Source organism: Garra rufa, chromosome 23 (assembly GCF_049309525.1).
Source record: "Garra rufa chromosome 23, GarRuf1.0, whole genome shotgun sequence".
Classification (NCBI taxonomy): Eukaryota; Metazoa; Chordata; class Actinopteri; order Cypriniformes; family Cyprinidae; genus Garra; species Garra rufa.
The window spans coordinates 17,292,400-17,308,724 of record NC_133383.1 but is presented as its reverse complement, the minus strand read 5'-3'; the positions used below and the strand labels follow the sequence as shown (position 1 = coordinate 17,308,724).

The window sequence follows — 16,325 nt, the reverse complement described above, 5'->3', positions numbered from 1 at the left end:
TCCCAGTATTTATTTATTTATTTATTTTTTAATGACATTTTATGTTAAGTCTTCTGTGTGTGATGTTTTCGATGTTTGAAATACTTTCTCCTATCTCTCTGTCCATTAGTAAGTTTATTTTCACCACAAATGTGCCAAAAAATGGCTCAAATTAGCTCAACCAGTGGCATGAGTTTGTGGCAAATTTTGAATGTTTCATACCAAATAAAAACAAAATATCACTGTCCAAATGCATGGTAGAACCCCTTAAAGATCTTTGGGAAATAAAGCTGCATCCATAGTTGGCTGATTACATTTCTGAAGTTTCGCTCTAGTGTCAGTGTCAAACTCCGTTGCTTTTAATCCAGGGGGGTTGTTAAACGCTTTAAGACTGAGTTTGATTTAATTAGCAAGATCAGTGCTGTGTGTAATCCACTGGGCAGGACACATTTGGCAGCTCTGATTCGCCATTGACCACTAGAGCGTAACTGTTTATGTAACCCTGGATTGCCCGCTTAACACATTTCGCTTGTTTCCTCTTTCACCCAGGTGAATAACTACACTCTCGAAGAGGTGACCCATGAAGAAGCAGTGGCCATATTGAAGAACACGTCAGATGTGGTATACCTAAAGGTTGGGAAACCCACTAGTGTCTATCTCTCAGACCCCTATGGGCCACCTGATATCACACACTGTGAGTGATTCTTACCACATTTACCCTTCATTTATGTAATACATATGCCTTGAAATGTAAACGTTAGCCAGTTGTGTAACATAAACACTCTCTCTTTGTCTCTCTACAGCATTCTCACCCGCTATGGAAAATCATATCTCTTCCCCCGGTAATAACGGCACTCTGGAATATAAGTCCAGTCTTCCGCCCATCTCCCCCGGCCGATATTCCCCCCTGCCCAAGCACTTGCTGGGGGAAGAGGACATTAACAGGTTGGATGGTTTTTCCTTCCTACGGTAATTCCCTCCCTTTCTACCAGACGCCACTGCCCACAGGTAGACTGTGTAGCCCCTTTTCCCCATGTGTCCCGTGGAAATCCGAAAGACAATCAAGCAGTGGCATCACACATAGTGATGGGATTGTTTTGGGATTTACTGTCCCATCCTTTACTCCCTCCTGTCCTGTTAGTTCTATGCTGTTTTTATGTTCCTGGATTTTTAGTGGTCTGTGTTTGTTGTAAATGTGCAGAACAAGAAAGGCTCTACCTAATTTGTTGGTGAAAACGTGCCTCTATATACAATTCACTGCAGTTTCCAGTTTTTTTTCTTTTCACACAAATTATGATTACAGTGGCAGATTATCAGATAATAATTATTTACTATTTTCGCACATTTTTTTGTAGGACTGCCCTCAACTAAAGATTTGTCTGGTCGACTAGTAGTCGTTCATTTTAAGCGATCGGACATTTATTAATAAATCATTTAAATCAAAATAATGATGATTTTTTATTTTATTTAATTTTAATAATTAATGATTTAATTTCCTACAAAGCCTAAACACTCAAGAAGTATATGATTATGAATGTGTCAGGGAAAAACAGTAAGGACATTAACATTTAAAAAAATGTATTGATAAACTAGTGCTTTCTTTGTTTTCGTCTTAAGAGATGAAGTCAGCAACACTGACTCCGCAGTTTTGGATGCGCCTGTATGTGTGTTACATATGGATTACGTAATCTGAGAATATTTGCTTTCCATTTGAATTGTTTCTTTTGAAAGTAGACATTTTGCTCTTTATAGATATATTTTTCATGTCTGTAAGGCAAGTTCACAGAGACCGAGCTGGCAGAAAACACTTCATGTCTGCTTTCGTTATTTAACCAAAGCGCAGTGTTTTGTTCTTATTGTGAGTGCACACAAATAAAAGTAGTGTCTTTACAGATTCTACAGATGTATTACTCTTATCTGAATGACCAAAAATGACTAAGTATTTTATTTAATGCCTCCATTTGTCATGCACACATGTGCTCACTACTATTCAGCTTCCACACTCCACACAGACACCTGAATAGTGCACATTTTCTAGGTTAATTTAGCATTTAGATTAAGCGGTCATGTAAAGTTGCTGCTACTTACATATTTCAGATAAGCCATATTTGAGGTCGATAGATAGGCGAGTGTTTGGATGTCCTGCCTGATCAGCCATTAACAATCTGTTCATCACAGACTGTGTGACTTCGCCACTTCCTGTTGATTTTTTTTTGTGACTAAGCGACTAATACATTTTTTGTCGACCAAGCCTAATGGTTAGTCGACTATTAGGGGGCAGCCCTAGTTCTTTGCCCAATACTATTTATGGCCTCAAAGCATGTTTATCGTAATGTGTGATGTATAAACAAATGTATTTTACCATTTGCATCACATATTTAGCTCTGTATGTATGGCTTTTCTGACATGGTAAACTTGCTCAGTAGCTCACCTGGTGTAGTTGCGGAGCACACAGGTCTGAGTACCGTGAAACTTAGCACTCAATAACTAAGTTCAAAGATGCAAAAAGCAAGCTAAAATGGCATAGTTGCTTAAGTTTTGATATATTTACGGTAGGAAATTTACAAAATATTTTCATAGAACATGATCTTTAATTAATGTCCTATTGATTTTTGGCATACAAGAAAAATCAATAATTATGACCCATACAATGTGTTTTTGACTATTGCTACAAATAAACCTGTGCTATTTAAGACTGGTTTTGTGGTCCAGGGTCACATATTTGTTTTCACTTTGCTTAGTTAACTCTATCGATTATGTTTTGGGTAGGGTTTAGTTTAGGTAGTACATTATTTTTAAATGCATTTTTAGCGCCAGTCACAGGACATTTAATTTCCAAACTTCCACGATATCACAAAAACCATTGTGATATTCACATTCATCCGTTTTGAATAAACCTGAACATGCTTTTAGCACCATTCATTGGAAATGTCACTTTGCAAATGGTCTGAAATGTGCAAGAAGGAATGCAGTGTCCTTTTGCACAGACACCTTTTTCAGGTTGCCCGGTTTAAAGGTTGACTATTTTTAGTAAGGAACCACATAGAACACCCTAGCAACCACATAGCATAAGTTTTTATTGCAAAAAAAGTACAGAATGATCATACTGATTCAAACTCCTAAATATGTAATGATATCAGTTTGTGTTGTCAGCATGAGCTTGTTTTTGCATGCTGGCTTGGTTTTAAGGGTTTTTTGGGAGACATATGTTCAGGACTGCAGGGCTGGGGATGTGTTTGGTTCACTGCGATGCAACCTGAACCTCCGAGTGATGTGAATACTGAGTATCATCCCTGGAGTTTTCTGGAAAAGAAAACTGAAGCACAGAACTGAATCTAAAGACTTGAGAACTGTGAATTTTAGAATAGCAAAGAATGTAACAACAGACTTCGGTTTTGATTAACTCGTCTCGCACTCTTTCTGCCGGCTGGCTTCTTCATGTGTTAATGTATCCTCTGGTTGTTTTGGGCCTCTGAGGCTTTTGCTAGCAGTGTTATGAGTGTCTAGCAATGGTTGTTTAACAGTTTTTGGGGCAGTTGCCTCTTGGACACACGCTGAATCTAAATCCCAGAATTCCACTAGCATTATTGGCATATGACCATGCTCACTATAATAAGCTTCATCAATCCACGGGGGAAGATGGTTTTGTTTTTCTGCAAACCTAGAGTATTTTTAGATGAATAACTAATTACTTGATAAATACCAAAGTTCAAAACAGCCACTGCAATTTCTCCACCATGTTTGTCACTTTTAACAGACGTGAAACACAGTTAATGTCACCATGCTGTGAATAATTCCTAGTTTCACCATGAATGCTAAACATGCATGCAAACACGCATTCCAAACAAAGAACGTGACCTTTCCCAGAGGTGAGAGAAACAGATTAAACCCCCTCTTCTCTAAGAGGTTTATGTGGTCTGTGTTTTTGAGGAAGCATAAACCCATCTGGAAGTTTAGCCCCCTTCATCTGTACTGTGTTTTCCACAGGAGATTAAGAGAAAATCAAAGGTTTGGCTGAAGATTATAGTATGGAATGCCAGAATGTTATAGTCACTAATGTCTTTTTTAAGTTCAGACACTCGGGAATTGATTTTAAGTGAAATACGGACTGGGGCATTTCATGTAGATTTGCGTAATAAATGTAAACTTACAGTATGTTATGTCTTGCAAGTTGAATAATTAATTAGGTGTGACATTAGACAGATGTTCCAAGGGGGGATGGACATGTTTTTGTTCGTGTGTGTGTTCGTGCATGTGTCATTTTGGTTTAGAAGAACAAAGTGTGAAGTGGGAACAAATGTGTAATCGTCATAGCCTGGAAAAAATACAGACCCTAATCTATTAAGATTAAGGGTCTGGCATCGAGCAATGAAAAGAGCCTAACTCGAGGGGCGGCACCAAGAATGCATTTGAAACTCTCACTGCACGCAATTGGATAACGCCACGACCAATCACTAAGTTTTCACTAAGCCCCATACGCTTAGCTACCAGCGGAGCTAACTGATAGATTAAACTCTTGCCGTATCCAGTCGGCAAAACAGCAAAAACATCCTTCTTGCAAAGGAACGATTCGAGCGCGGTTTTCTGTTCCTCTTTTATATGAAAAGCCAAGTCTAACTCATTCATTGTAGCGGCCAAAGTACTCCTCTTTCAATGTTTACTAAATGATTCCGGACGTCGCAGTGCTGTCGTCATCAGCTTAGCTCGCCTCTGGCCCGCCTACATCAGATACACCGATTTGATTGGTTCCCAGAACTGCTTACGTAATTCAGTAACATGCATCATTGCTCGATGCCAGAGTGTCTTGCAGAGACAATTCAAATTGTGCTCTCGCGAGACCTCTGGATTTCCGGGGTATAATCATCATGCATTGGGAGGAAAGACATGCACACAAACATACACCATAATATTACACCAAAAAACAGTTAGAAATTCTTCACATATTTCTGTAAGGCTATAGGACAGCAAACCTACCCCCACACATACACACCCTGGTCGTTCAATCATCATAAATAAAACAGCTGCAGAAGTAGAACATTCTATACTCGCTCTATGCACAAACACAGCAGTGCTACCTTAGGTCAGTATTTAATTATTACTAAGCACACCTCTAATGAACTGGACATTCATGATTATTAGATGTGTAGGCAGAGAGTTCTTATGCAAGATGTCATTTAGCAAACTGTGATTTGCAGAGGAACAGCTGTCACTGACCTTAAGGACTTTTATTTCTGACTTTAATTCTGAGAAACTGTTATGTACATGTGGTCTTACATCAGCATCCTTTGTTAGTCTTGTAAAGCCTATAAGTCATTATGTCAGCTTTAACCTTTACCTGACACCAATGTTTCTCAGCATTTTTAATGTAGGATGTGGTTTTTACAGTAAATTTTAACCAAACTTGTGATTGGTACTGTATGTTATTTTGAATAAAAAAAATAAAAAATAAATATAGCAGCCCCATTTACGGGGGTTTTGGCACTTTAAGGCATTTAAGCAAATATGGTAAAAGACATTACATACTGTTTGTACATATTCTGTATGAGCCTGTAATAGGGCTGCACGATAGATCGTTTCAGCATTGTCATCGCGATGTACGCATGCGCGATAGTCACATCGTGGCAGTCACGATGCAGGGCAAAAAAAAATTTATGTGTGTCTGATTTAAAAATGTACTTTCTATGTTTCTAAACTTTCTATTCACGGATCTATATGTGACCCTGGACCACAAAACCAGTCATAAGGTTAAATTTACAAAACTGAGATGTATACATCATATGAATACTCAATAAATAAGCTTTCTATTGATATATGGTTTGTTATGATAGGACAATATTTGGTCGAGATACATCTATTTGAAAATCAGGAATCTGAGGGTGCAAAAAAATCAAAATATTGAGAAAATCACCTTTAAAGTTGTCCAAATTAGGTTCTTAACAATGCATATTACTAATCAAAAATTACATTTTGATATATTTACAGTAGGAATTTTACAAAGAATCATCATGGAACATGATCTTTACTTAATTTCCTAATGATTTTTGGCGTAAAAGAAAAATCTAAAATTTTGACCCATACTATGTATTTTTGGCTATTGCTACAAATATACCCCAGCGACTTAAGACTGGTTTTGTGGTCCAGGGTCACATATTTGTCTAAAATAAAGTAATTAACTCATGTTTAAAGGTTCTTTAAAAACTCCAATGCACACGTTGCTTCACCTACTTCATGCATGCAGTCTCCACTTGCGCATGGTGAAATGAGCGCGGGTCGGGAGAAAAGCGTATTTTGGATACAAAAAGGATGCTGCTGACCAAAAACAGGTGCTTTGTCGGGAGTGCCTGTCAGTTGTTGCCACAACTCGCGGAAACACTACGAATTTAAGGGACCGTTCACATGTCGCGCCTGAAAACGCTAGGCGCGCCGCTTTCTCCTTCTTTCCAAAGCGCTCTGTAACTTGTCAGAGTGGCGTCTGCCGTTGCTAAGCAACCATGACCCGCGCTCTCCTACAGACGTGGAAGTTTCAGCAAAGATAAATAAACAAAGATAAATGGATTTCCAAAACTAAAAATTGCTTGCAGTAGCTCTGCTGCTAAAAAATGTTATCCCTGTAACAGCTATGATCAGCTGTCCCTCCATCTTGGCTAAGCTTTTAATGTTTTTCGTGAAAGGAAGAAGCTGATTTCCCTTTCATCAGGGTAAAAGCAACATTCATTATTAATTTCATATTAGAGCCTTGATTTGCCTGAATTGACAGTGAATAAGGTGAGTCAAACTGTTTATGAAACTACCCAAAATATTCTTTAAAAAGTATTTTATTTCAGGGTTTTGATTATACTGTACTTTTACATTTTTTTATTCTTTGAAAATGCTTACAAAATTACCCCAATTATTCTTGAATTATTTGATTTTTAAGCAGTTCAAAACAACCTGATGAACATAAATGAATTTGTACACATCGCAATATATATCGCAAGAAAAAAATATATTGCAATGTAATTTTTTCCCAATATCGTGCAGCCCTAGCCTGTAACCACCTAAATCAATGATTGAAAAAAAAAAAAAAAACATTTTTGGCAAAAACAGGTAATTTGCTATAGAAATATGATTTTTTTTTTATGTTTATGACTGCTATAGCACCACCTGTGGTCCGATCTCCTTAAAACTTTGCATGCTTGTTTAGAATCACCTGTTGCATGTGCTCATCAGGTTTCGTGAAGTTTTGAGTTTTCCTTTAGGCTTTATAGGATTTTGGGTAAATTTGGACAGGCCCCTTTTCTAAATGACCCCGTTATAGCTTCCCAAAGGGTAAATTTCAACATTTTTTAAATTTCAACATAATTATTTACCTAGAGAGTCCAGAGAATTGTACTGCAGTGTTTTTTTTCTAGATTGAGCAGAAAACATAGATCTAGTACTCGGAAGTAGATGTCCGGAATGAGGAGTTTTATCATATGATACAAAAATCGTGTGTATATATGTGAATGCAATATAGCCCCTTAGTGGCCGATTTCTTTTAAAATTCGCTCTGACTTTTGGGGCCATTAGTCAAACAGCCCATGAGTTTCTTTTTTTAATAGGTGCTCATGTGGTCATGTTTTTTTGAGATACGCAAATGTCCATATAGACTTGTGGCAGCAAGACCATGCACATCGATTTTTATGTTGATAGGACAAATGGTTGCACAGTTATCGACATTTTTGTTTTATTTTCCCTTTTATATCACCACCAAGTGGTCAAGCTCTGCGATGTGTTTTTTTTTTTTTTGTGACCTCAAATTGAGCTCTTACATAAGTGTCCTGAGTTTGGCGAAGATATCTTATTCTGTACAGAAGTTTTAGGCATTTTACTAAAAGTGGCCCTGCCCCTTTAGAACGTTTTGGCGTCCCTTTTACATCAGCGAGTCGAAAGTTCAACTATTTAGATATATTCTCCAGAGAATTTTCCTGCACTGGTTTGGACTAGTTTGCAAATGTAGATTTTTCAAAAAATCCAAAAGACCCCAATTTTTTCCAAAATTCAATCTGAGGCATGCGTTTTGTCTGGCGTGAGCCAAGGATTCCAATTTCTTTTGATCGCTGTAGTGCCCCGTCAGGCCGATTGGGGCGAGTCTTGGTGATGTTGTTGGCGGTGTGAGTACTACCATTTCTCCAAGTTTTAAGTCTCTACGTCTTAAGGTTTGGTCTCATGATCAGTTTTAAATGGAGATTGCTGATTCTTGGCCATTTTAACAATTACAATAGGGTTTCAGATGTTGAAGTCCCCTTGGAAGTTAGCTGAGGCCCCCTAGTGGGCCCCCTGGTCCTAAACCCACCCAAAATCTTATTTTTTTTTAACAAGACTTTTGTCTTTCCACACTGTCACTTTATAAAGTATTTTAGTGTTTAATGCTTAGCAGGATTTTAGACCAATAAGATTTCAGAGTGTGCAGGGCTCACCAACACGACAAATTGCTGCATACATTATTCCAGGACCATCAAAATATCATCCATCATCAATATTTGTCTACAAACGTGTGCTACTTACATAAATCATGTTGAGTTTCTGGTTCCCTGTATGTAATGTGAGTCTGTGATGCTGGCCTGTTCCTAATTCTATCTCTGTGCCTCGCCGTCAGTGTGAAGAGCCAGAGGGTTTGTGCCGTGGTTGATAATAAGGGTTTTGTCATGGTTTTATTTAGCCCGCTGTGACCCTGTATTAAGGGCAAGGAGAAGGGGAGAATTGCAGATTTGAAGAAATGTGCTGAAACCAGACACACAGTGAGAGACTGAGAGAGAGAGAAGAGACACACTGGGGAGGAGAAGATACAATGAGTAGTGTTAAAGATAGAAAGAGAGAAAAAAGGGTAGAATGTAGGGAAGGTAAAAGAGGTTTGTCAGTCATCTCCGTTCAAGACAAACACAAGCCAGCCTCACACGACGCAGAGCGAAGAGAGAATGCGTCCAGTGAGGAGCCTGTCACAAATATATCCTACTCGCTTTATCTGCAAGGTGTCTAATGTAGCCTTGTATCCGCACTAAGATCTTGCACTTTTTTACCCACAACCAGATGTTACAAATCTGCTCACTGAAACTTGCATGTTATAAACTAGCACACATTCCAGATAGATTGAGCCATGATAAAAAACGTATAGATACACATAAAAAAGAACAGCATTTATTTGAACATTGTACATATCTTTTCTGTCACTTTTGATCAATTTAATACATCTTTGCTGAGTAAAAGTATTCATTTCTTTTTAAAAAATTATACAGTAGTGTATGTGGTTTACATTTTGAGTGGTTGGTTTGGTCTGTTTGTGTCAAACCCAGTTATGTTGTATAAGGGGGCTTGTTGTGTTGTCCTGAATTCTGTTGGTGTCTCTGTTTTGTTTCTGCATGCTACACGTAACAAATACTGAATACATTTCAGCTGTTTTGAATACACATTTTAACATATAATTTCATATTAAATTCAGTCTGTTTTGTCTCAATGCTAACCTATTGTCTGTTTCTGATCAGAAATCCCTCATTAGACGAGATGGAAGGTCACAGGTTTGATTCCCAGCACTTCCAGTTGAGGTGAGCGACTTAAGTGAGCCGCCGTTTGGGTCCTGAATGTTCAATTACGTCCCACAATGCATGCTTTCTGCAGCCTATTTTGTTTTTGAACCCTAGAGACTGTGGTTTGTTTGTATAAAATGAGACGGCGACATTCGGATATGTAATTTTGAGAGTTCAAAAGTGATTGAGACAGATTGAATGAATAATAAGAATGAAACGTCTACAACGTCCCTGGATGTCAATCCCTGTGGAGTCTCTTTACACTGGCATGACAATATCAACACAGAACGTTAATTATTAAAAAATATTGACGTTCAAAGGGCTGATTGAAGATGCTTGAATGGTGAAACGGAATAGTCCATTTTTAAAATTGTAACACTTAACTATCAAAGCTAAATGTTGAACTAACCAGTTGCAGTTCTTTCCTTGTTCATCCCACTTACACTGCTATGTTTTTCACTCTCTCTCTTTCCCTCTTTCTGTTAGTGGTTGACCGATATGGGTTTTTGTAATGGCTGATACCAAAATATTTAGTATATATATTTTTTTTTTAAATCAAGTGGTTAATAAATACAGAAAATTATTTGATAGGTGGAATGCTTATATATCGGTCCGTCACTACTCTCTTTCAATCTAAATCTGCGCACTAACCCTAGCTGCTCTGCTCTCTGCCTCTTTCTTTCTCTCCCACACCAGGCCTCCAGAGCCAGTTTACAGCACTGTGAACAAACTGAGTGACCGCGCCCCCTCTCCCCGTCTCTACTCCCCCGTGGAGTTTGATAAAAGCCCCATGCACTCAATCCCCCACTTCCCTCACTATCACGTAGGCCTGCTCCCTGACTCCGAGATCACCAGGTACTGAGCACAGCGTTCTGCATGGGACGTGAATGAGGCATGTAAATGAAAACTCTGTGGCCAAATCTCACTTGCATGCCCTGCCCCCATTTCAAAGTCACCTGCATGCCCTGCCCATAATGTACTAGTCTTAGTATATCTAACTCTTTCCTTAGTCTTGTTTTACTTGTCTGAGGTTTGATACAGTGAACCAACATATTTTGAGAGTACCTTCAAAAAGAAACTGAGAAAATGCACTACTGTTTAAAAGTTTGAGATTGGTAAGATTTTTATTATACAGTAAATATGTATGTAACTCTCTTATGCTCACCTAGGCTGCATTTTTATACAGCCATATAGTACGGCTGTGAGTGTGATATTGTATTAATACAACAGTTCAAAGGCATGAGTGTGTAAATACATAAGAAACAACAACGGAGTGTCTTTAAAAAGCCTCTTCTGTGCGAACTGCTTCCTTCCGCCATAGATTCAAATGTCAAGTTGACAATTTAACAGCTAAGCCCAAGTCTCCGTTACTAATTCGAAAATGTCACTATAGAACTAGTAATGAAGAAATGTTGAGTTGCTTCATTGAAAGCTGTATTAAAAGTTCATTGTATTATGTAGAGTATTTTAAAAGAGAGATAGACTGAGCAAGTGTGATTACATGCATCTGATACAGCATTAATTCTTCAGCTCAATCTCATATTTACAATAAAACATTAGTTTGAATGTCCACTGAGGATCTTTGTCGTACTATCCTTTCATCTGTTAAGGGTGATTACTGATGACAGTGTCTTACAAGTTGTTGTTGAAAGTTACTTGTTAACTTGTTTACAACCCTGTTGTAGTTTTTTATATATATAAAAGCCTTCACTGCTGAGTCACTCGTAAAAACAGTCTCTTGTTGCCATCTAATGGCAGAATAATTTAACTGTTATTAAAAACTACTTTTATTTATATAAAATATTATTTATTGACTAATATTTAATAAACAGCAACAACAGCCATCATAAAAGTTGCTAGGCAGTTGAATCAAATGTACAAATGCAGCGCTCTGATATGCAGCATTACATTCACGTAAAGTATAATATAACATGCCCTCAGCCAAAACTATTTTCTCTGGAACAAATAACAGATTAATGAGACCAAATTATATCTTATGTTTAACCATCGTAGTGACATTAGGGCCAGTGGTAAATTCCAGAAGATCTGGCAGAGGTAAGGCTGCGCTCGGTGGGTTCATGAGCGCTGAATGCCTGCTGACTCCCTGGAGCTCACATCTCTGAAAACATCTAAGCAAATTTTCAAGAAGACTATATATTTATTAACAAATTGCATACAGTAAGGAAAATAAAATAATCCTCTGCTGATTTTGTACGTTTGCCCACTGACAAAGAAATGAACAGTCCATAATTTTAAGTTAATTTATTTTAACAGTGAGATACAGAATAACAACAACAAAAAAAATAAAACGCATTTCAAAAAAGTTCTAAATTGATTTCCTTTTTAATGAGTGAAATAAGTGTTTGATCCCCTATGAATCAGCAAGATTTCTGGCTCCCAGGTGTCTTTTATACAGGTAACAAGCTGAGATTAGGAGCACTCTAATCTCAAAGGGAAATGCCAGATCTCACCTCATGGAGTTTCAGTGATCATGAGAAGAGTAAGAAATCAGCCCAGAACTACATGGGAGGATCTTGTCAATGATCTCAAGGCAGCTGGGAGTATAGTCACGAAGAAAACAATTGTTAACACACTACGCTGTGAAGGACTAAAATCTGCAGCGCTCGCAAGGTCCTCCTGCTCAAGAAAGCACGTGTACAGGCCCATCTGAAGTTTACCAACGAACATCTAAATGATTCAGAGGAGACTTAGGTAAAAGTGTTGTGGTCAGATGAGACCAAAATCAAGCTTTTTGCCATCAACTCAACTCGCCGTGTTGCCGAACATGGAGGTGGATACATTATGCTTTGGGGGTGTTTTTCTGCTAAGGGGACAGGACAACTGCACTGCATCAAAGGACTGTTTAGTACTGTCTAATCTTGGATGAGAACTTCCTTCCCTCAGCCAGGGCATTGAAAATTTGTTGGGATGGGTAATGACCCAAAACACACGGTCATGTCTCAAGAAGAAGCACATTAAGGTCCTGCCATGGCCTAGCCAGTCTCTAGACCTTAATCCCATTAAAAAAAAAAAATCTGTGAAGGGAGCTGAAGTTTCAAGTTGCCAAACGACAGCCTCGAAACCTTAATGACTTTAAGAGGATCTGCAAAGAGGAGTGGGACAAAACCTAATGTGTGCAAACCTGTTGCCAACTACAAGAAAGGTCTGACCTCTGCACTAGGTCAAGTTTTGCGATACTTATTTCACTCATTAAAATGCAAATCAATTTGTAACTTTTTTGAAATGCATTTTCTGGATTTTTTTTTTTTTTACCATTAAAATTATAGACTGATTATTTCTTTGTCAGTGGGCAAATGTACAAAATCAGCAGGGGATCAAATAATTTTTTCCTCACTGTATTTGAAGTCTAAACTAGAACATTCTCGCCTAAAAAAAATTCTTAACACTACATTTTGTGACACAAAAACAGTATTATTTTTAAAATGATAGTGGATTTGGGCATCCGCCATGGCACTCACTGTGAGAAATAGTGTAATTGATAGAAGTGACGAAACGGTTGGAGTTCCCATATCACTAGCATATCACACTCATCTCAGCCAATCAGTTTCGACGACTAGAATAAAAACTGTTGTGTAAATATATAAATTAAAAAAAAAAACAGCTTTTATTTGAAATAGAAATCTTCTGTAAAATGTTACATCTTTACTGTCACTTTTGTTCAATTTAATGCATCCTTGCTGAATCAAAATATTAATTTATTTAAAAAATTCATACCAACCCTAAACTGTGACAGTAGTGTTTGTCTGATAACGAAAGAAAACAGGTTGCAAATGCTGTTTTATGCTGACTATCATTGAGTACTGCAGATGAGCAACTCTAACAGCTTTGCATAATTCTCTTTCATTTTTACTCCTCACACTTCATCCGACAACGATGCAAAGTGCATGTAGAGGACACGAGCGTGGAGATTGATAGTTACCATGGCAGTTACCCGTGACAACAGTATAACTGAATCACATCTCTGCTGCAGCTGTCCACTTACTTCCTTCTCTTCCGCAGCCACTGTCAATTGTCCATATTTTCATCTGTTAGACTGTATTGCTTATTGACAGCTTCCCCATGAAGGTCATAGTTTGGCTGCTGTCATATACGGTTTGCTTGTGCGCCTGTGGCGTCCATCTGACATTAATGCATCATAAATCAGAGTGGATGGATTTTATCTTCCTTATTTCCTGTCTAACTAATTTCAATTTAGGCTCAGGCAGCAGCTTGTATCGTTAATTGGATATAAAACTTTATTAGCAATAACGCAACATCTCTCATCTTGCTGATTAAATGACTAGGCATATAAATGTAATAGTCCGGAGATGAATGGAGTGTAAACAGGGGGTTTGGCCGCAGAGGAAATGCTCTGAGACTCTCTGGCACAAATGGCTGAGTAATGTTTCGCTGTTATCCGAATCTGCGCATAATGCCCTCAGCGTGGGCGTGCTTTGTTTACCGGTTTGTTTTGATTTGGATTTTTAAGTTCATTACTCTATGAATTATAAAGCATCGTCTAATTGGCTTCTCTGGGATTTGAGTTGATTTGCATTTCACAATGCCACCGCTAACACCTAATGCATCGCTTAAATCCTCAGGACCTGCAGAAAAAGCATTCATGAAAATGCCAGCGATAACATCTGTGATTAATGGATTGCTGTCTCTCATGTTCAGGGTCTGCTGGTTTTTGATGATGCTCTTCAAGGGAAAGCGCAGGCAGCAGTTCTGTGAAAATGGCCAATTCTGTGTGAGATCAGTCAGTATCTTACCAAAAGGGAACAGTTCTCAGTTTATGACGCATAAACACCAAAATACTCTGCCTAAGAGCGCTGTTACTTCACATTAGCTTTGTTTGAGTAGCTCCTGACAGCTGCTAGTAAAAAAAATAAAAAACTGGCCAATTCTGAAACAAATCTCATATGGAGCACTAAAAAATATATAATGCAACAGATTTGACTGTACCCATGGCTTGCATGATTGGCTCAAAACCCTGGATATAAAAAAAACATTTGCTAGTAATTTCAAAAACTTTTTTTCAGGTATTACTGACCCATTTAGGCATCACCAGGAGCATACAATTTGCGAAATTATGTTTCAAGCAGACTCTTTCTTGTTCAGTGTAGTCATTCTCTTTGATTTGACTAGTATTTGTATGTCTTTGATGTTTTCTTAATGTGTATCCACTTGGCAATAGTACACAAAAATTAATTTGATCCTAATCAACAACCTCAAGCATGGTTCCCAGAGAGAAATCAGATCTGATGTATTTTGGAGGACCTCAGAGGATTCAGATCTTGTCATCTCTGAATCATCAGTCAGGAGGGAGAATCCATCACATCATTCAGTTCGGATCCAAATAGATGAAGCCGTTTGGCAGAACTGCTCTTGCTTTCCGGGCTATTTTGTAGCTTTGCCTTATATGCATTTGATGGGGGTCGTGTCCCATACACTGGCTACTCACTGAACTAAAGTGATCGTTTTGTTTGTATCATGATTAATAATTTTGTTTGGGGGTAAAACTGAAGGGTGCATGCTAATTGCGTTTTGCTGATGTAGACAATTTCGCACTGACATGAACCATAAATCACAGTTCCCGCAAGATATTGTTACTTCTAATTTGTATGACTTGTGTTCCTTTTAGAGCAGGATAAACTGGCTTAATCTAGTTTGCTGACAGACTTTTGAAATACGCTTCTGGAGAATGCAAATAACAAATGTCTGAGAACTTAAACCATTTCTAACAGTGACAGGTGTTGTTTATGTATATTAGTTTGTTTTGTATGAGGAGAATACTAATTGTACTGGAGCTTTTTAAAGTGTGCCTTTTCATCTTTTATTCATAACTCATATTATCAGTGAGGGGGTAAAGATTAAATTAGCTTAATTTATTACTGGTGTTTGCTAAGACAGTCTAGGATAAAGAGATCTGAACAAACCACTAACCCTAAGTATTGAACTTTGGTACATGACTCGTACTAAAGTTTTGACTATGCTTTTTAAGGGATGTAGTGTTGATTAATTATTTAAAAATAAATAGACATTTCATTAGGTAACTATTTTAAAACTATTTAACTTTTCAAATTCATGTTTGAAAATAGGGTTACACTTAAGAGTAAAACAATACTAGATTTTTAGTGGTGTTTTTTTCAACTGTAGTGTCCAAAATAAAATATCAAAAGCAAAAAAAAATGCAATCAAGATACACTATATTGCCAAAAGTATTGGGACACCTCCTACTAATATTCTCGGCAATTGTGTGCTTCTAATTTTATAGCAACAGTTTGGACAGGATCTTTTTCTGTTCTAACTTGACAATGCACCTGTGTATAAGGCAAGGTTAAAAAAGAAATTATTAATTTAGTCAGTGTGGAAGAACTTCACTGGTCTGCAATAAGAAAAGTCCTAATCCCAGCTGAACACCTCTGGTGTGACTTTAAATGCAGACCTTGAGCCATAAACTCATCACTAAACACCAATGACTTGTACATTCACTTTATGGACGAAAATATTGGGACACCCCTTTCTTTAGATCAGAAAAGGGTCATTCCAAAACTGTGGCAACAAAGATGGAAACATGATTCATGTATTTAAAAAATATATTTCCATCTTTGTTGCAACAGTTTTGGAAGTGTCTAAAATGACTGTACCTATATGTACAAGTCATCAGTGTTTGGTGAAGAGTTTTTGGCGCAAGGTCTGCATTTAAAGTCACACCAGAGGTGCTCAGCTGACTGAATCAATCATTTCATTTTGAACCTTGCCTTATACACAAATGCAATGTTATGTTAGAATAGAAACAGA

The 16,325-nt window shown here is 37.7% G+C and overlaps 1 protein-coding gene across 5 annotated transcripts in view; it reads left to right on the top strand.

The window, feature by feature from the left end:
• dlg2 (discs, large homolog 2 (Drosophila)) overlaps positions 1-16,325 on the top strand; it is a 259,268-nt gene that overhangs the window by 176,437 nt on the left and 66,506 nt on the right. For all 5 annotated transcript variants that reach the window (XM_073829906.1, XM_073829904.1, XM_073829905.1 and 2 more), the window contains exons 9-12: positions 529-673; positions 783-948; positions 9,480-9,539; positions 10,218-10,376. In XM_073829906.1, coding sequence (XP_073686007.1) covers positions 529-673; positions 783-948; positions 9,480-9,539; positions 10,218-10,376 — 530 coding nt within the window. The remainder of the gene's footprint in view (positions 1-528; positions 674-782; positions 949-9,479; positions 9,540-10,217; positions 10,377-16,325) is intronic.